Below are 21,293 nucleotides of genomic sequence, written 5' to 3' on the forward strand. Positions count from 1 at the left end.
GGTTTTTAGGGGTATTTGGAAAGGAATTATGGGGCCAGGGATTACTTTCGGAAATGTGGTTTTGTGCCTAAAATCAGAGGTACAGTCGACATTAGAAATACATCAGAGAGCCGTTGGACGATTAGCACTAGGTGCCCACGGCAAAACCACAAATGAGGTGGTACAGGGAGATATGGGCTGGACATCTTTCGAAGTACGGAAATCTCAGAGTAAAATATCATATGAGGAACGCCTGAGGAAATTGGACAGTAACATATGGGCAGCTAAAGTATTTAAATACCTATGCATAAAAAGCGTTGGCCCACAATGGAGGAAAAGAACTAGGCAACTAACTAGTAAGTATATATGATGGTCACAAGGATGAAGAAATAAAGAGCGTTAACTAACAGATGAAAAACACAGAAGGCAAAAATTGGATAAATTCGATGGAAACGAAACAAAGTGTGGAATTATACCGAAAGTGGAAAAGGCAGATCAGGAAGGAAGCTTTCTTTGATTACTCAAGAGGCAGTGCCCTGCTTTTTGAAGCTAGATCAGTGTGCCTTAGAACACGCAGCTACAAAAGGAAATTTAACAATGAAGATGACGCATGTGCTACATGTGGTAACTCCAGTGAAACAATTGACCATATTATACTCGAATGTAATGGTATCCATCCGGAAGTCGATACAGGCTCTGTCACTCTTCTTGATGTTCTGGGGTTTAGAGATACCAGTTCCCAGTTGAATAAACCTGCGGTGGAAGCTAGAAAAAAAACGATTGGAAGATTTATGGCTTAAAAGCAGAAAAGTGACATAATGTTAGTAATGTAGAAACAAAAATTCAATAAATGGAATGATGGTATAGTTAACCAATCTAAAACAATAATTAATATATAGGGAGAAAAATGAGCATGATAGCAAGTAGTACCACCCCGTTTCAAAGGGGACGCGCCTATATTCCATCTATCCATCGAGCTAGAAAGTCTGCGGTGGCGTTTTTTGCTCCTCAGTCACCTCAGTCTCGTCGCAGAGCACTGTAGTTCTGGTTTCTCATCATGCGCGGCCAAATCAAGTAAGCACCATGGTCAAACTTACCTCGTAAAAAGGGGACAACTCGCAAGCTTTGTGCGCAGTTTGAGCGCAAATGAGGCTCCGGTTGAGGCAGGAGAATTTTTCAAACAGGGATTGGATAAAGTTGCAGAACATTTCTGTGGAAGCGAAGTGCGCGTCGGTGAGAGCCCATTTCTCGCTATGTGGTTTCAGACATTTTTTTCCCCCTATTATATTCGTTTAGATTTGGCGCATGAGCGCTGTTCAGCTCGCTTCGAGCTCGCGTTTTCATGTGTGCACGCGCTGCAACATATGAGGAGCTTGCATGAAGCGATGCATGCTGGGTAATCCGCCATGATTATGTCGCTGGCAGCAGACGACGCAGCCTCGTCTACATGGTCGTGTAGTGCGCGCAGATGATGCTGGCGAGATCGGACAGGCCGAATGCTGGCTCTTCACGACTCCAAAAACAAACTTATGTCTGCACGAGGGCGAGAAGGCAAAAAATTCATCTAGCGACGCCGGCGCGAGTGTTTTGCACGGGCTAACACACGCGAGATCGACGTCAATTCGGGCAAGTATCAAACTACTCGCCAGAACTAGAAATCATTAATGTCGGCGATGTCGGCGGATGGCCACAGGTCCAGACGCAACGAAAGTACTCGTCTGCAACGTTGTTCGTCTGCGCGTAGCTTGAACAGGTCCGCTTCGCACTGTTTTGCATTTCTTCATGCGCGCCTTTTTTTTTTTTCGGGCAGAGCGTCGACGTGTACGGTCCTCAGGAATCTGCCGACAATTGTAGGCACATAACGGCAGCGCACGAACAGCCGTTCGTTTGCTCGGTGGATCGTCGAAAACGACAAGTGCGTTGCCCGCCGTCTGCTGCCAGCGACATCATGGCGGATTACCCAGCTTGCATAGGAATGTGGCGGACTACCCAAGAATACCCAGAATTCATAGCGCTTTAAGCGTTAGTGCAAGCTTCATATATGGTTCTCTACTCCCTATATCGGAAATAGTCGTACCATCGGATAGGGTGTCAAGGAAAGGCGTAAAAGTACTTTACTTCCGATGACGTAGGCCTAACTTCCGGTGGCGGCAAATGTGAAATGTTTGAATTTGAACGAGCGCGAAAGGGCGCGATATTTGCGTGCACAAATGGGTGGAAATTGTTAGAAAGTGTGTAAGGAGAGGTAATCAACCAACTGCAGTCTGAAAAATTCCGAGAGCACTGTAGAATCTGCAGTGCAGAAAAGTGAAAGCCTGAGCGTTGCCGTTGCACATTGTTACATCGCGCACCTCTTTTCGAACGCAACCAGCGTTTCGTTGAAAGCATCAAAGTTCGCCGGCGTTCAATAATTGGTTTACAGGAACGGAAAGGCGCAGTATCTGTCACTTGCAGAATCCCGCTGACACATCTCGCGCACAACTCAGCAACGCTCAGGCTTACGCACTTCTTCAGTGAAGATTCTGCAGTGATCTAAAAAATATTTTTTTTTTGCTTCTGTTGCACCAATGGTTCAGCCACCGCAGTTCAACCCCGGGGTTGTTTGCACTTCCCTTATCCTCCACAACCCCACTTTCCGCGATGACACGGCATAACATGACCGGGCGCCAGTGTACAGTGGCTGTAGCCAGTAGATGGGTGGCCGCAAAAGCGCTTCGGCGGTGGTGGTGAAGAACATCTTAGATATTATTTACATTAGAGAGAGATAGAAATAGAAAGAGGTGGGGGCAAAGGTGGCTGGCAGGCCTTAAGGGCCAGCCTCTTACAAAGTTTACAAGGGGTCCCTAGTCCGGGACTCCTGTGGCTTCCGCAGCAGCGGCCCTCCACGAGGGCACGTTGGCTCTCCAAGGTAGAGCAGGGCAGCCTCCCAGCTATCTCGGGTGGGTGAAGGGAAAGGGGAGTAAGCGGTGTTAGAGGGGCAAACCCACACCGTATGGTACACATCCGAAACGCGCCCACAGCGCAGGCATTCTCCATTAAAAGTCGGATTGAAATACTGTAAACTGCTGGGCTGTATTGGTGTATAAACGAAGGAGCCAACGCTCTTCAGTTTTGGAAAGACGAGGGGAGGCACATGAATGACGTACTTCTTCATTCCGGCTTGCCTAGCCAGCGCGAGAAAACCACCGTACTGCCGGCAAATGCATGTCAAATGTCAGCAGCAGCAGCAGCAGCAGCAGCAGCAGCATTCCTTAAACAGCTCTGGAAGGGTACAAACATTTTGTGCTAGAACAAAACGTCTCATAGACGTTGGCGGAAATATTTTCGGGAAAAACTTCTCTAGCACGTTTTTTTTTAAGATGCCTCAGAGGTGTTTTTCGAAGACGTCGATTAGATGTACTTTCGGAGACCTCTCGGAGATGTTTCTTCAGATACGTTTCAGAAATGCTACTGTAGAGAGGGTTCACAAACTTCTAAAAGTCCACAAAAAATACCCCTTATTTCACTTATTCAGAATGTTAATGCCCTATTCAAAGAATGTTCACGAATTACAGCAAACATTTTTTAATGTGTGGTTTATCGCAGCCACTTCATTAAACGATATATACCGCACATAAATTGTTAGACAGCTTTGCATTACTCCCTTGTCTCAACATGTTTATCTGATAAGCAGGAACAGAAGTTTAAAGACAGCTTTCTACCTCGAAGTCTGAAATTCGTTCTAGCGAGAACCAAAGTCTGGTCAATTACGGTCCAGCTAACCTACCGCTAACCTACCGCATGAAAGACGAGGAGAGGCACGTGAATGACACTTGTTTCCCGCTACGAATGCCTCTTCATTCCGGCTTGCCTGGCTAGCACGAGAAAACCACCGTACGGATAAACTATTTGCCGGCGAGTGGTGGCCATCTGCTGGATCCAGTTCATATCTTCACATATCATTCTCACACTTCTTCACTGACGGCAGATACAGAGCATATTCATATTTCCTCCATGCATATGCTTACCTTTTGTGTGGTCGCCAAGAAGGTTCTGTGTGTATATAAGCGAAAAAAAATGGCATTTTTGCAAACAAATTATGGGAAGCAATTAGACGAAGCTTGATGTGGGTCATTTTGGTATGCCAACAAACGCCATTGTCTGAAAAGAATTCCACGCTTCGTTTATGTATGTAAGCCCAAGGCAATGCTGGGGAGCCGCGGTAGCTATATAACGTAGTGCATACTTCACTTATTGTTTCTGCTGTCTTGAGATCCGACTGCATAGATATGTATTTCCTGCATACTTATCTGGGGCCTCAATCCGTGCTACCAAATAATCAGGTTATAGGCTGGGATGTGCTAAATGTACAAGATAAGAACTAGTTTTCAGCTCCAAAGCAAGTTGAGCCCGGAGCTCCGATAAGAATTATAAACACAAATACAGAGCACGCCGGTGGAGCATCCCTCCACCCCATTACAAAGGGGACACCCCATCCATCCGTCCGTCTGTCCTGTCAGTGGCGGCAATGTGGGGGCGCGGAGAGGGGGTGCCCCTCAGGGAGGGAGGCGGGGGGAAGAGGGTGTTGTCTGGGGTGGCGATGCAGAGCTTCGTAGTGCAGCCTTACCCTTTGGAACAATTTTCATTTGTATTGCGTAACGATGTATTGTTTTTCTTGCCCAATCTGTGGATTTAACAACGTCAAATCATTGTCTGAATTTTCAATGCCATTTCAAATGTCCGTCGAACCGCAGTATGTTCATTGTGCCCATTTCATTCTTTCTTTAGTGCTGCCTTGCCTTCTTTTTGTCAAGCAATCTTAAGCGCTTGATTTAAGCTCCACCTTGAATACATAATCATAAAGATATTTTCGCTGGATAATTTGTCGGGTCTTTTCCTGATTGTGTGTCGTGTACTAAAAATCAAGCTCCGCATAGAAGCAGGCCATTTTGATGTGGAGCAGGTGGGTGAGAATGGGCTCTGACGCAGCGGTAGCTTGAGTGCCGAAGAAACACGCATGAATGATTCCTTCCGTGCCATTATTTCTGATTTATCGCCATTACATGACTTGTCACTCAAATCTTGACTTATGTGAAACACCAACAAATGTCACAACAAAAACTGCAAAAGCTTCATTGCGGTTTTTCATTGAAAAATGCGAGCACGCCCACACGTCATCGTCGGTTTGGGTCTCTCGCGGTGATGTTTATATATTGGCTCACTTTTATGCTCACATAACGTCTTTACCTCCATACAAAGCTCCTCAGCAGAGCGTCATCGCAGTCAACTGGAGCCCCACACTGATCGTCCAAATGGTGGCGCTCGTTATGTCCGATGAGAACGAAAGTTCTGTACAGGGATCAACACGCCAATCCCCTACCGTGGGAATGTGCCATTTTGTCTGAGATCATCATCATCATCAACAACAACACACGGCTCTGCTGGTTCACAACCGATGTTTCCCCGCGATGGACTGTTCTTGTTTCACAGGACTGGTCAAACGTCAAGATCCACGAGTGTCAGAGGCGGATAAGCAAAGGACGTTATTGCCGGTGGGATGCCGTGAGCCAACTCCGTCGATACCGTAAGTCAGAATGGCGTTGCCGTTGTGGTCACCAGAGGCGTCTTTCACGTGGCCGCGCTTAGCAGTGTCGCTTTGGGCACAGCCTGTAAAACACAGATGGAAACGTAACCGACTAATTAACGGGCAGCGTTCGCGCCAACGAAAATGATTCATACTTTTGCCTTTTCCTTTGCCTTTGATCAGTGCCGCCCGAGTTTCATTTCGCCATACCAGTACGTCTTTGCCGTGGACTTGCTTTGCAAAGAAAAAAAAAAGTGGTTGGTTCAGTAATGCTCAGATATTTTGGTCATGAGCAGCTAGATCAAGCAATGTATAGTATTGAATTTTCGTATCGAGCCGAGATGGCTGCGGTTAAGAAGGAATTTTATGACTCTATGAATGAGTCCCGTTGTTTCATTGAAGGTGAGCGCCAAATTTTAACTAGGCACTTCGTATTTTCCATCGACACTATGGCTGCCTTACCAGAGCGCATTTCTGTACTCGGAGTTCCCTTCCCTTCGTGACGCTGGCGGTGGGAGCGGAATCCAATGATACCTGTATGCTTTCCCGAATCGATTGCGTGCAAAAACGCATTGATAATGTTACTGAAATTTGTTTTTCCCGCGCTTCCGGGACGACTTCCGAAAGGGGTTGCTACGGAGCAACAGTGACAAGAGGCGCAAATCTGGTGAGATAGAAATACAAAAATGGCGTGAAATTCTCCAATATTTTGATAGAAAAATTAAGCTTGTCTGAATATGCCGATGAAGCACCCTCGAAGGAGCCTATTCCGCATGCTGGTGATCCTTGTTCTATCATTCGCAGCGCCGTCGAAGCGTGCCATCGATTTCGTGAAAATTGGCATGATTCACGCATGCGCACTACTCGGGCAGTCGCATCACTTCAGAGCAGTAGGCTTAAGTCACAAGCCAGAATTTTGTCTGTGCTTGATAAAATTGTCAGGATTTTTTTACACCTTTTTAGAGCATCTGGATAATGTTTGATAGCACGTTAATTTAAAAAAAAATCATCTCTGTTCCAAAGCAGCTAGGCTGTGACACCTATCGGTAAGAAACCATTGCAAACATTATTTGCTTTACATGAGACAAGAAACGGTGTCGTCTTCCACATGCACTAGCAATTCACGTCTGCTCGTCATCTTTTAGGCCTATTTTCGATTAACATATTTGATACCAATTATCTGCTCTATTTTTCGACTGCGTACGAGTTGCTGACAGGCGTCGGTCGCCTCCAGATGATCTCCGAAAACGAAGACTACATCCACCATAAATAAGAAATGCGAGAACAGAATGGGCTCTAAGTCCAGCCTTCGAAACGTTTCAAGAACTCTGCATGTGGCACTGTGTCAGAAGTAATCCCGTTGTCGAAGCACAGAGCGCATATATTGCAGCATCGATGCTTGCGGTGCTCACTAAGAGCCTCCTTTACGCAGCAACTGAAATGAAAGTCCTGTGAGTTCTGCCGTTCACTTCATCGCCAGTTTCTTCGCCTGGGGACGTTACATTTATTGATATTCTTATTCCCAAATACTAGTGCTGCAATGACAACACAAACTTCTCCCCGTACCTGTTGCAGCATCGTCAGCAGTCGAAGCCTCTTTACCATATCCTAACCCCATCCAAGCCCCCCCCCCCCCCCCCCCCCTCTCTCTCTCTCTCTCTCTCTCTCTCTCTCTTATTTTTTGTTTCGTGGTCAAGTACACATCGACAGCGTCATCAAATTGCCGAAAACATTGCGCCACTGCAGTGCAAGCCACATGTCCAATATATATCAGTTCAATTCGACAGGTCTTTGGGGGCAGTTAAAAGTAGGCTGTGTCAACAAAGTATTAATATTATTGGTCAATTGATGTTTTAGATAATGGGTGCATATTTCGGTCAAGGTTCTTTCTGCGCGCGTCATAGAAATGGATTCGGCGTCACCATCTTTGCTCCCGTTAAATACTGTCGCCATCAACTTAAGGGGAACATCGTGGTTCCGGGTTCGCACTCTAAGCAGGGATTAAAAATGACTGTTTTTTAAGCCTTTTGTTTCTTCATAATCAGCAGGACTACACCCTATGAAGGGCGAAGGTCTCTCCCATATTGCTCCAATTAACCCGGTCCTAGTTCTAGCTGCATCCACTTGACCCCTGCGAACTTCTTAACCTCATCCGCCCACCTAACTTTCTGCCGCTCCCTGCTACGCTTTCCTTCCTTTGAAGTCTAGTTTGTTACCCTAAACGACCATCGGCTATCCTCTCTTCGCACTACGTGTCCTGTCCATACCCATTTCTTCGTCTTGTTTTTCACTAGAATGAATGTCAGTAACTCGAGTTATTTCTCTGACCCACTCTGCACGCTTTCTATCTCTTAATGTTACCCCTACCATTTTCCATTCTATAGCCACCTGCGTTGTCGTCAACTTAAGTAGAACCCTTTTTTGTTAGCCTTCACGTAAGATGCAACTGTTGTATACTTTCGTATTGAGTGATACCGGCAAGCTGCTAGTGATAATATGCGAGCACTTGCCAAATGCGCTCGATTCTTAAGGCGGAATAAATCGATAATACGAGTTCAAGTTATCCACTACTGCGTTCGGCTGTGGCTTCAACAGCGTGGGAACGGAATTTCTCGACCCGAAGAAAAAAAATAATAAACTGTCGCAAAATAATAAATATCGCGCCATGCACACCAGCCCATGCACATGACGCTGGTCGGCGCGCACTTGCCGTTCTCCTTCGGAAGGACATAGGTAAAGCTCGAAACCTTTTTATCGCCCCGCGTGTGAAGAACGGCATCGTGCACGCTGGGAAAGAACTTGGCAGTCGGCAGGACGTCGAGCACGCCGCCCTTTTTGAGCATCCTGAACACAGTCACTGCAAGAGAGGCGATGCCACACTGGTTACGGAGAGAGCAGGCATGGAAGGCAATGGACATAACAATCGACTTCTCCAAAAATAAGATTTGGAAAGAATTCAGAAAAAGAATCGCTGCGCGCACCATGTGAGAGTATCAGAATCGGCCTTCAAGATATTAAGAGAAAATAAAAAACACAAACTACAAGAGTCAGTTTTACGCAGTGTGAAATTGTGAAATCATGGGCCTAATGTACAATAATCGCCGAATGGTCCTGTTCGTAAAGCACATGAACTCTGCTACCTCTGCTCCCATGCCTTTACTTCACTTCATCAAATGACACTCTCTAATGTTTACATAGAGGGGTGCTACCACGATCTCAAGACCGCAGAGAGCAGATAATTCTTGAGATCGGGCCCACAGTTGTCACCCATCCGGATAAAGTCCTGATTGGCTGGCACGGTTAAGTGAAATTTTTTGAGACATCAGTACCATTCAGAGAGCATCGCAAGAATGCTGTTAGCTCATTTCGTTTAAGCTATATGTATTTGGACAAACCTTGCTTAAGCGCAATGATGTGGCATACTTCCTCCAGTACAACAAGAACACTTCGCACACAGCGCCGAGTTGAGAACCCAGCGCGTCTTGAGAAATTGTTACCGAAGAAACGCAAAGAACACGAGGGCAGTGGATGTAAAAAAAAAAAAAAAGGATAATTGCTCAAAAATTCGTGTTTTGGACATTTTATATTTGTAATCTCCATACGTTTAAAGTGTTGGAAGCACGTATTTCGGGCTGTGGTCTTGCAATTCCGAAACATTTGTTCCCCACAATGTAGTTATCTCCGAATATCCCCGAACAAGCGTGTGTTTTTTTTTTTTTTAATCGTTCAAACAATTTTCGCAGGTCTTCTTTTGAAGCCTTCTTTACAGATTGTGCAGTGTAAATGAAGGCCTAAACAAGACACGGGTAATATGAACTTGCCTGAACATGCTGCGAGAAAAATGGAAATGCCCATGTCCCTGTATTCACTGAAAACCTGTATGAAAGGAGAAAAGGAAAAAAAAAAACGTGTGAGGTGGAAAATCTGAAAGACTTCTGACACCCAAGAAGCATAAATAAAGCTCCAGCTGGTACGCTTTTAGAAGCTGTCAATCGATAAGCGTACGTACCTAAAGGAGAACTGCCATGCACATGACGCATCTGATAGCCTGAAGCAATGCTTTCAAAATAAGTGATGCACTCATAGCAGAACGTTGTAGGAGAGCCCTTTTACCCTTTTACTTTCACTTCACGTCATGGTGATATCATGCTCGAAGCAGCTGCGTGTTTCTTAAGTGGCATTATGTTTCTTTTTTATATATATATATATATATATAGCTGCTTAGCATGCGCGACTGTTGGACGCAAGAAGGCCAAGTTTCTTGCGCGTACGTAGGAGACGTAAATAGGGGGCCAGACCGATGCCCTTTCTGCTGTCTACAGTGAACACGGAGTCGTCACCGGTTGAGACAAGTGTCCTGTGGTTGCTGTAGTGAGCCTTGGAAAGGTACGTCATCGCTCGAGCAAGCATAGCGAGGTCGCTCTCCTGTAGGAACTAATACATTTTCTCGCAGATAATGAATAAATAGAGTTATGCTGCTTTCGTGGTAAGAGGTTTGTTGTAGCTTGAGCCTGTTTCAGGATTGCTCATCCTAGTCATTGAAGAATATATTTATCCAACACTTAGAATGCACCACTTCATTTTGGAGGGCATTAACGGCAGATAAACCAGTATTCTCTGGTTTTATTGTACACTTTCTCAGTGCACAGCTTAGATTTGCAAAACATTCACGTTTTTATTTACATATATGCTGGAAAAACAACTGCAAAGCTCTTTTGAACAGGACGACTTGAAGGGCTGAGCGAGGAGGTGAAAATGGTGGGGACACTATTTTACCCCGAAGTTCGAAGACTATCCTGCTGTCCTCTCACCTCGAGCATGGTGTTTATGCTGGTGCCATCTACGAAGCTGACACGAGAGAAGTCGAATATGATGAACGCAGGCCGTCCAACTCCGGCAATTGGCTCGGAAGACATGTACACCGGTCCTGCAGGACGTGTTTCAAACATCGACACTGCTGCGTTGGCCGAGAAGCTGCAGGACGGCTCACGAATTTTGATCACGTTACGAGCCTGTCAGAAAGAATTGCGGAAAAGATATCAAGACACAGACTGCAACAGGGAAACTTAGCAGGCCTCAATTAAACCAGCAACGATGTAGCCTGTCACGTGAAAAAAAAACTAATGATGAGCACATGCGATTGCTCGACCTGCTGGCATCACCACCAAGGTTAGAGCTGCATCTAATTATTACGTGTGGCTCTGCCAAAGAGGGGAAAGATTGTAAGTTTTTTATGGTTTTGTATTTAAACGCAGGACGTTAGATATGATCAGTATGTGTATTTAAGTACTGTGCAGCTAAGAGTATACTCACTTTTGCAGTGCTGGCAACTGGTGTTTTCCTCGGTGTTTTCCAGTTGGGTTTTTCCTGAGTGCTGTTTATCAAGAAGGAAGTAGAAGGGGAGACAAAAAGTAGCTTCTCAATTACTCATTTCAAAATAAGAATCAGCGTAAAGAGCCATGGTCATAATGTCTGATTTTCACGGACGTTGCGACCGTCTCGGGGCTTGCAGACAAAAAATAGCTTTTCGACCCTAGAAAAATGACAGCTGTAGATATGTACTTCAACATCAGCTGTTGGAGATTTGAAGCGCGAAGATTGCATCGCTTGCACGAAATCACATCAGCATCACTACCACCATTAGCATCATGGGACAACCTATGGGCCACGCTACCCACTTGCATTGGACACAAACTCTTTGGTCACACTTATCTGGTCATATTACTCCTTCGTCATATGTCCCTTGTCTTTCTCCTTTAGTCCTGTCTTTAATTTTACGCTGCCAAAATATGCACTCTACTTACTGCTTAATATGCGATTGTGACCTATGAAATGACCATATGTCATAAGTGACTAGCGAAAACATTTACCCATGGTCATATAACATCCACGATCATTTGTCGCAGTTGACGCTGAAGGTCATGTAAAGGTATTTTGACGCTCCTTGAATTTTTCGCCTCATCATAGTACTTCATACAGAAAGAAAGCCTGAAGTTTGTTCGATTTTTTTTTTAATTTTTGCTGGTGTAGTCTTGTCCAGGCATGAATATATCATTTTATATATGCTATTTGTATTTTTTTCTCTGATATAGTGATAATGACGTTACTATGATGCCACTCGTGGTTCCACTGTATTCGCACCCGTCAGCTTGTTTCCTTACCATGGTACATTGTCGTGACGTCACGCGTAATGAAACTGCATGTTGCCAAGTCAGTGTAGCTTGGTGTTACGCCGACGACGCAGAACGACAGCGACAGCTGTACAGACTTCCGCAGACCTGCCATTCCTAACAGCCCTGGCATCACCTGGACAACGTGCTTCCAGACGTCACATCCACGAGGGCGCGCTACCGTATGTTCCTTTTGGGCGAGGCCTCCACTGGGTAACATTGCGTTTACGCACCTTGTGACCGACAGAGTTTTCAGTTTATGCATGTCGTGGTTGCGGTGCTCTTCATTAAATTGAAAGCCCACACCGCTATCGCCAGACACGAGAAAACGTTTCCACTGAAAGACGAGGAGGACGCTCAGGAAACTCCGAATTGTACTTCGAACTAGCGTTGGCTGTAGAGGATATACAACTCTACTGACTTCGGCCAGCGGCAAATGTAAAAGAATTGCGTGATAAGTTCACACTCGTTACTCTCAGATTTTCTATTAGGAGTTCTCAAACGTTCAAGTGCATTTATATTTTAGGCACCGCCGTACCACAAAGTATTTGGCTTCTTTTGTCTCCTTGTGACGATAAGCCAGTCCATGAATACCGGCCACATATTCTACCATGAACCATTTCATGTCCTGTACCTTGTGTACAACACCCAAAAGTCTTAACCGGTTATTAAACTCTTACTTGAGGTCAAACTTGAGCTTCCTCAACACTTCCGAGCGGAAGTAATCGGCGTTTGCAAAGTGTATCGGTCCACCGAAATGGAAAACCTTCACACCGGGAAGTTCTGCCGCCTGTCAAAAAGGAAGAAAAGAAAGAAGAAAAACAAATAACAGCGGGTGTTAATTGTCAAACCGAGCAACGCTGTGAACGAGTATATTTCCGAGGAAATCGCAGGGAAATGACTGCTATAGCGAAAATCACTCACAACGCCGTAGTCTTTCATAGGAACGTAGAAGTCTGTGTTTGGAATGCTGCCCAAAAGGCAAGCCTTTGGTCTGAAAGGAAACGGTGTGAGCGAATCATGAATTATCGATGCTCACTGCTGTTTTCTTTTTGTTTTTTGTTTTTTTAGCGGTTGTTTACGAAGTTTTTTTGCTGAAAGTAAGAATGTCTGACACTGACATTTCACAGCACATGGGCGCCGTCTGCGTTTTGTCTGCATAAAAAAAAATTCTTAGGGCAATTACAACATTCCTTAAAGCGAAATTTGAGCGCAGCTTTCTAGCTCTTTTTTCCTTTTTCACAAATCGAATGCGAACGCGGGCAGAGATTGCGGTAGCGAGGAGCTAGAGAGAGAGAGAGAGAGAGAGAGCGAGCGTCTAGGGCATTCTAAAGCTTCCCAGACGACAAAAGCTGTCCGCGCGAGCGGCACACCTGATTGGTCGGCAGAAAAGTGATCACCAGCCGCCAAATTCGAAGCGACCAACCAGAATATCACTAACCAGCACTTACTAGTTAGGGGTGTTTAACTAACACTAACCAGACATTAACTAGTACCCGGAAAGTGCGTCATGGTTGACTATCCCTAACCAACAGTAATGGTTAGCGGTTTCGAGACGTCCATAGCCGTCACATGGTGACGTCATCGGCCGTAACGTGGTGGCCGGATGTGACGTCATCATGACGTCATATCCGGTTATGTCTAGTAACAGAAGTGATACTGACTTCACATCCGGTCATGTCTAGTGATGACGTCACCAGGAGATTCACGCATATACGAAGCTGACCCCGTCGGGCGGTTGATCTAGGCGTCCGTGCGGCGCCTTTCATATGGCGCTTCCTCGAACGCCGCTCCGCAGAGCATATATAGAAATAGACGCAGTACAGCAGGCATCAGCGGCGTTTAAAATTGGCTGACAGCAAAGAAAAAGCGCACTATCTGTCACAATTCTAGTCTATCACAAACGGTCTCGCAGTCAATGCCTAAGCAGCGCGCCAGGGAAGGTTTCCGCCTTGGAGCACTTTAGGGAGCCAAAGCGCCCCTGAATTTTGTTGCTGCCGGATGGATGGACGGATGGATGGAATATAAGAGCGTCCCCTTTGAAACAGGTTGGCGGCAGTGGCTACCATGCTCGAGTTTTTGTTTTTTCTTTTCTTTTTTTCGCTTTACATCTTGAATGCTGTTATTAATTCGTCAACTACTTCTTAATTTCACTTCCTATTTTTATTTTATTTCACCGCTCTCGGTGAGGCCCGCACTCTGCCGGTGGGCCGTCTTTGATGTCCGGTGCTCAGACCTCGTGGCTCTTCTTTCTCTTTGGCTCGTGTCTCTCTGGTGAATCTTTCGCTCGGTTACACCGGCACCGACGGCGACGCAGCTAAGCCACTGAACGGGTGCACAAGAACTATTTTGAAAGCTACCACCATTACCGGGTTTAAACCTGTGTCCTCTACCTGAAAAACGCAGCACGCCCTCTAAGCTCGCACGACAGGTGTGTCTCTTGAACAAGTGGCTTTTAATGAGCAGCCACATTACAACTTGTTAAACATAGCACCATCACGTGGTGGCGAAAATGTGGTCGACGCTTTCTCATTTCGTCGCTTGTATTATCTATATATGCGCTCGGCTTAAGGTTGGCCACGTTGTTCTTTATAGGCCGCGTCTGATACGCGGACACAATGAAACCAAATGCTCACGTTTAGACGCCGGGAACAGGCGAGAAGTCTATAAGCAGATCTTTTTGATTAGATCAGTTGAGAAACTCCACTTGGATAAGTGGCCAGTTTTAGTATGCGTTTTTCGCGTGGATGGCTGGAGGAAGTTATTAGCTTCCTCTACGAAACGAGGTGGTAATAGTCGTTACCATGCTCCACTTTCCTTTTTATGCTTCTTAATTTAGTCAACTCTTCAACTTTAATGACTTTAATTTTAGATGCGGGATATTTTTAACTGCCGTGGTTTATTTCTGATTTAGAAGCGGCCAATAAAAAGCTATCTGCTATTGCCCCCATTGCCTCCTGAAAATTGTTTTTCTTTTTTCCCCTCTTAATTATCTCTACGGTGGTTCCTTTTAATAAGTTTTGTTACTCTATCTCTTAAACTGGTTTTATGTGGCAGGTGGTTGTGCACTTATCAGCTATCTGCAAGTTTGCAACAATGACAAAGTTACAGCGGGCGCGCCCACTATCCGTATACACTCAAAATTTGACCAACCGGAACCGTAGTTTTATGACGCATATGTGCCCCATGAGAACTTTCGCAATTGGCAATGTTAAAGAGGTCTATACTCAAGTGGTCGTGACGTAGTTCACCGCTGTTGCTGCGTTTACTAGTGACTTAATGAAACGAGAGCACAGACATCTGTTAGCTAACTTCACGTGCTATGTGCATATGAAAACCAAACGTGACGCACCACGCTCGCATTCCTGAAGTGAGGTAAACCAGGCGTAGCGCGCATTGAAGAGCAAATTTGAAACGCCTATGCAAGCTTTTGGTGCCAAAAAGCGGGGAAAATACTATATCTTCAGTAATGCCACAAACTGTGTCATATCCGGTGGAAACATATCCGGGCTGCCATCACTGTTTTGTGGCGCTCTAGTGCGGCTCGCACACATATGAAATGACCTCGAAAATGATTGCATGGTCTGGTGATAGCGCTCGCACCTTTTGATCTGGTAGATGAGAGTGAGTAATGAGAAGATGATCCCGATGACGAGTCCGAACTGTACATCCACCAGCACCGTGGCTAGGAACGACACCATCCATATGTTCTGCAAGATAGCAAAAGACACAGTCATGAGACGAGTATGAAAAAAAAAATCGCCCGGTCGTTTGTCACTGTACTAAATTCGCTAAAATAAAGTGTTAGCTGCTGAGGTTGCGACCTGATACAAACACTTGGCTGCCAAAGTAGCGCAGTGAGTATTTTTTCTCCCAGCTCCGTCCGTGGAGCACCGATAGACATGTGAATATAGTGGGGTAGGTAATTTTTCTTTCTGTTAATTTATTTTTTGTCTTATAAAGTTAACTTTACGAAAACGCTTAGGGAGGTCTATCTGGCAGTTCACGCATGACAATGAACTTGTATTACATTCTCCTGCTGCACCACTGAAGGTTAAACAATTGCTTGTTTTGCAAATCAACGTTATTTTCCTTCCATATTTGCAGCTTGATTAGTGTTACTGCTGTCTGATATTTTTATGTTTATACGCACGGTACAATCTTCAAGACAATATTGAGTATCTAAATGCTACTTACGCCGTCAATCTTGGATATCCTCCAGAAGCGCTGGAAATCCTTGATTTGCAGAAACACCTTTTTAAGCGAAATGAATATGATTGTGCAAAGAATGGCCTGTAAAGTAGGAAAAAAAAGATCGGCATGGCTGACGAATGTTGGCGGCTGAAGCAATCATCTCTCTCTCATTTTTTATTTGCCCTATATTGACGAGTTCGCATTTACAAGCCAGTTAAACAAAACTGATATATAATTGATTTTTAATTCATACGCAGCAAACATCGTATCGTCCAGTCTATTGCATGTTATTTCTTCAATACACTTGTTAACGCTATCGTGTTGCTTCTTAGAAGGTTTATATTGTTACGCCGCGTAGCGGCTTACTGAGAAGCAGCAGAAGAAGAAGAAGCAGAGGAAGCGAGGCGCGCGCAGACTAATCCGGGTTTCTGATCTGTGTGCGTCCGTCCTTCATTCGACGTTCACATGCATTAAAACCATTTCATCTGTTACAATATAAATTTCAATTTTTATTGTCGCTTTTCCCGTGTTGGACTAAGAACGTGTTCATTTATTTCGAACTGCAAACCGCGATTTGCCAAAATGTTTTCAGTCCAGAAGTGTCTTACCACAGGAAGCTTTTCGAAGTATGAACTGAGGCAGGTGATGACAATGAAGATTATGACAGAGTTGACGAAGCTGACGACCTGACAGAAGAAAAGAAATTTTTTAGGAAATATGACATGACAATATAATGCCCTTGCTTCGTGTTTACATATTTTTTTCGTTTAGCGCACTGTTATAAACGATTTTAAATGTAAAGAAATAGACTTAACCAGCATGCCATAGGTCTCCAGAGAAGCTTAGCTTAGTTTCTTAAATGGTAAATCGATATAACTAGTTTTTAGTTCGTTCGGACTGCGCCATTCTTTTTTATCTATTTTTTGAAAGGAATAAGTGTCTGCAGGTCTAGAAAAGACGCAGCACACTGGCATCATTCAGTTGGTAGGCAGCCTCTTTAGTTCACTGTCACTTCACTCGAGTGCACAAAGACTTGCTGTCACTTTGCGATGTTTTGGTGATGTAGGACCTTTAAAAATTAGGTCTGGCATTTAGCAGGCATAACCATCAGTGATGTTGGTCGGCGCCGTCCGCCACTTTTTGTTCACCCGACGAGCAGCTCCGTTCAAAGCGGCGCTTCCCTAGCGAAAAAAACGTATGAGTCACAATAACCTCATAGAGACTTCTCATACTAAACACATACAAATATCATAAACCTCATATATTTCTCATACGTTGAATGATATTCGTAAAATATGATATGAGATTTGTACGAGATTAGTATGAGAACTCTGTATGAAGTTATTCTGACTCATAGGTATTTTTCACTAGGGTTACGCACTATAATAGCTATCGTGCGTGTGTGAAAGAGATGGCGAGTGAGAATTTAAAAAGCTCGGGGGATTTTGCTATTACATTACTATTCCTAGAAAAGTTAAAATATACAAAAAGAGTCTTCTTCGAAAGCAGAGGTCGTGCCGTCCTTCTTTTGACTTTTTATTAACTAAGCAATAAAGAGAAAGGCAAAAAAAAATTGCTCGCTCCACATCCTTCTCTCTAATGTGGCCACATCTGAAAACTGGTACAAATTTTTGTCAGCCCTGTTAAAATATGAGAAATTGGTACGTCGCCTAATAACAATAATTTCCTTTCGGTTCTTTTCCCTGCAGCTACTACTGGTGGTAGGGAGCAGATGACGAAACCGAAAACATTGAACCAACTCTGAGACCCAGAAACTGAAAATTAAGACCGAGATCGTGTTATTTTTCTCGCAACCTTTGTCAGAAACGGAGAGACAAGGAAAATGTTGGACAATGACTCGAAGAAGCGCGTTCGTGCCTCCTGCGCTCGCACAACGTCTCACAAGACATTCTTACTAGAGGAATAGCGGTACACCTACCTGCGTCTTGCCTCCGGCACCTTCTTGTATAGAACTACGCGGTACCGACGCCCCGACTGGAAAACAGGCGAAGAAAGCGCCGAACATGTTGCAAGCGCCCAGTGCGATGAACTCCTGCGATGACCAACAACCGCTTGAGATATGTTGCTCACGCATGTTATTAGCAGTAATCAAGACCACAACGCATTGCATGCTCCTGCCTTTGATTTTTGCACTATGGTTGAAGCCAGTTTGCGTGTGTTCATGTATATATGTCTCTTACAATTTGTAGACGAACACGAACAGCACAACGGCTGTCTGACGGGGCTATAAGGACATCATGCTGGCATCCATGAACTCTAATGAACTACTAAGAGCACTCAGACACCCTAAGCGGAACAGCGCCCCAGCCAGCGATGGGCTCACCTGCTCCGAAACCTGACGTCATTATAGAACTCATATTCGAGCTCCGGAAGCCGCCTAGGACTTGACTTCCTGCGTGTCCCTAACCTTGTCAACCTGCAATAGCCACGGAATCGGTGGCATTGAAGCGAATGGCTTGGATACTAAGGGCCGCCAACTTCGTTCTTGAAAGCCAGACGGGATTTCGGAGACACCTCGCTGCACAATATACGAACGCGGTCTTCAATCTCGAGGATTCAGAGAAGCATAGAGACGTCGCCCTCTGATCGTCTTGGATTTCCAGTAAGGTTTTGACAACTATCCGCACGCTACCATCGAGCAGGAATTTGACGACCAGACACTAAACGGGAAGCCTATGAAGCTCCATAACCGAGTTCCTCACAAACCGGTCTATGCAACTACAGGTCGGAGGGACTCTGACCTGTAGTTCGTTCGTACAGTACCATTTCAATAACTTTCGGAAAAAAACAAATCAGTGACATAGGCCGAAAGTTATTCACATCACAAGCATTGCCAGACTCGAATACAGGAACAGCTGCTGGAAACATCCAACGACAAGGAAAAACACCAGTACGCAATGATAGCTTGAGAAAATGTGTCAAGACAGGGTCAAAGATGTCAGCGCATTCTTTGATTGTGAAGCCGAGAATTTCACTAACTCCTGTTGAAAGTTCTGGCTTAAGTTTCTGAATCTTCGAAAGAATCTCATGCTCGGCGATATTTCCATAAGCTCAACAGTCGGCACCGCCTTCAAGAGTGATAACAGCAGTTGTGTTATCATGGCGCACGAAACAAGAGCTGAAGTGATCAGTAAAAGCCTGGCATACAGCTTGAGGTTTTCACGCGTCTTTATCACATCAGCACTAACCCTATCATTTCTTTGCTTGCGCACAAAATTCCAGAAACAGTTTGATTCCTTCTTAGAGTTCTGTTCGAGAAGTTTGTGGTACTCGGCTTCATCACGTGCAATCAGGTTTTTCTTTTACAATTTTTCTGCGCAATGTATATACTTGGTACCAATATTGACTTTTTGATTTCACGTATACTTTATGATACTGCGGTTTCTTCAAGTAATGTCTCAAATAACGTGAAAACCAGCAAGGAAATCTACACTTCTTCGATTTACGGCATGGTATAAATTTTTTTCATTATCCCCTGTACAACTGATGTCAGTAGCTCAACGCCTGTGTTTACATCCTCGATCTCAAAAAACAAACAAAAAAAAAACAACAACAACAAATTGTGACCACTCGTAAGTCTGAAGGTGATTGTAGAGCCTAAGGTAATTTTCATACGCGTATCTAAATTTTTCTTGCACCATCTGAACCATTGGACGAAAAGACAAAAAAAAAAAAAGCGACAGAGTAAACGGGCAATGGTATTTGTCTACCAGAACGAGAGGATCGCGCACCGCTTGCCAATCTTACCACCTACGGCCTCTCATGGTATAACTCAAAACATTTGTAATTGTATCAGATGAGAGCTTATGCGTTGGTGTCTAGAAGTTAATTGCACGTGTCGTGTCCCTGTGTCTCTGTTTGCGCTTATGTCTGTACACATGCCTCGGACTCTTTTTTTATGTAACCCTGTGAGGGTGCGCCTGTGTCTATGCGTATATATCGGTGTACGTGCGCTTTTGTATCGCGCTCTTCTGCTGGCATGATCATCCTGTGAGGTACCTGGTTGGGGTCGGTGGCGTACTTGTGCTTCCTGGCGAAGATGCGTCCCAGCGAGATGGTGATGGCGTAGCTCACCACGGACACGGCCAGTGCGGGAGCCGCCAAGTCTGAGATCAGCTGCGCTGAGAACACCGGCGAGTGCGGTCGGGGCATTCTGGGCCCGAGAGAAGCGAGCACACCTTTTGCGAGCGCCACCGTTGAGGTCACCGGCTCATTTAAGAAATGTTTTAACTGTCTGCTTATGATGACCATGCAAAAAGTCACCAAGAGGCTTATCTGACTGCACTTGAACCAATATTAACAGTATTATAGAAACTGCTTGCAACGCTCGCTGTTATAACTGTGCTGACTGAAAATGTTTACTGTCTAACATGGTGACTCGCGAAAGTTCGTTGACCGCCTGCGATGCTGGCTGAAGTATACTGCATACGTCGATCGAATTACTTACTCGTAGCTAATGTCTGTAACAATTATATTTTGAAGAGCATACAGATGCTGAACGATGATTGTTCCATCGAAAATTGCTTCATACTTTGAAGCGAACTATGAATTAGATATTAGCGCTTCACAGGCACAACACGAACAGTCAGTAAAAATTCATGGGTCTGAATTCATTTAATTTCTTAATTACTTCCAAATCGAAAAAGCTAGGGAACCGTGCCTAAAATACAACGAAATATTTTATAGCTCTATTGTAACAACATACTTTTTGTAGTTGCGTCTTACGATTTGCAGTGTTATAGTTCTTTTATGTTGTCTGTAGTTCTGTAGTACCATATCACAAGAGCATATTTCACGTACAGTAGTTCAGTGCAGAAAACAAAATTGCACAATTTCGCAACCTTTGTCGCACAAACGCATCGTCTTGCCTTGCGGCTTATTACGTTTTTATTGCAGCTCCCCAATGTCGGCCAAGAGGACGTACTTACTCTGGGGCGATGTGATCGATGACGCTCATGTTGTAGCCTTCCAAGTTCAGATGATGTGACAGTAATGTACCGAAAATAACCTGCAATGTTAATGTGTCTTTATTTTTATCTCATTCAAACCTATGCATGCCAATGATAGGAATCTAGTCAGATTTCAACGCCAATAAGACAGAAGACGACAGCGTCTAAGGTTCACACATAGCAGACAGAAAAAAAAAAATCTAGCGGACGCTAAATTACCCAGCCTGATTTAGTGATAAAACAGGTATTTTCTCAAACTCGCTAAGGACTGTACGACCACACATGTTCAACGCACGAGTCGAACTTATTTAATCTTGATGAGTTATGTTTAGTCATGGTGTGACACAACTACACACTCACAGTCATACCGCCCGCATACACAGACACACACTCTACCAGTACACAACACAAACACAT

At 44.6% G+C, this 21,293-nt stretch overlaps 1 protein-coding gene across 1 annotated transcript in view; it reads right to left on the minus strand.

Annotated features, from left to right (window-relative positions):
- Positions 1 to 2,809: 2,809 nt before the first annotated feature.
- LOC146172717 (prestin-like) overlaps positions 2,810 to 21,293 on the minus strand; it is a 42,532-nt gene continuing 24,048 nt past the window's right edge. The window contains exons 6-18 of the mRNA XM_084584379.1: positions 20,856 to 20,935; positions 19,927 to 20,080; positions 17,846 to 17,959; positions 16,515 to 16,592; positions 15,910 to 16,005; positions 15,316 to 15,422; positions 12,637 to 12,706; positions 12,393 to 12,502; positions 10,856 to 10,916; positions 10,354 to 10,554; positions 9,364 to 9,418; positions 8,216 to 8,399; positions 2,810 to 2,909 (exon numbers count right to left, since the gene is read on the minus strand). Of these exons, the coding sequence (XP_084440505.1) occupies positions 2,810 to 2,909; positions 8,216 to 8,399; positions 9,364 to 9,418; positions 10,354 to 10,554; positions 10,856 to 10,916; positions 12,393 to 12,502; positions 12,637 to 12,706; positions 15,316 to 15,422; positions 15,910 to 16,005; positions 16,515 to 16,592; positions 17,846 to 17,959; positions 19,927 to 20,080; positions 20,856 to 20,935 (1,410 nt within the window). The remainder of the gene's footprint in view (positions 2,910 to 8,215; positions 8,400 to 9,363; positions 9,419 to 10,353; positions 10,555 to 10,855; positions 10,917 to 12,392; positions 12,503 to 12,636; positions 12,707 to 15,315; positions 15,423 to 15,909; positions 16,006 to 16,514; positions 16,593 to 17,845; positions 17,960 to 19,926; positions 20,081 to 20,855; positions 20,936 to 21,293) is intronic.

Source organism: Amblyomma maculatum, chromosome 11, assembly GCF_055883805.1.
Source record: "Amblyomma maculatum isolate TAMU_Amacu chromosome 11, ASM5588380v1, whole genome shotgun sequence".
Lineage (NCBI taxonomy): Eukaryota > Metazoa > Arthropoda > Arachnida > Ixodida > Ixodidae > Amblyomma > Amblyomma maculatum.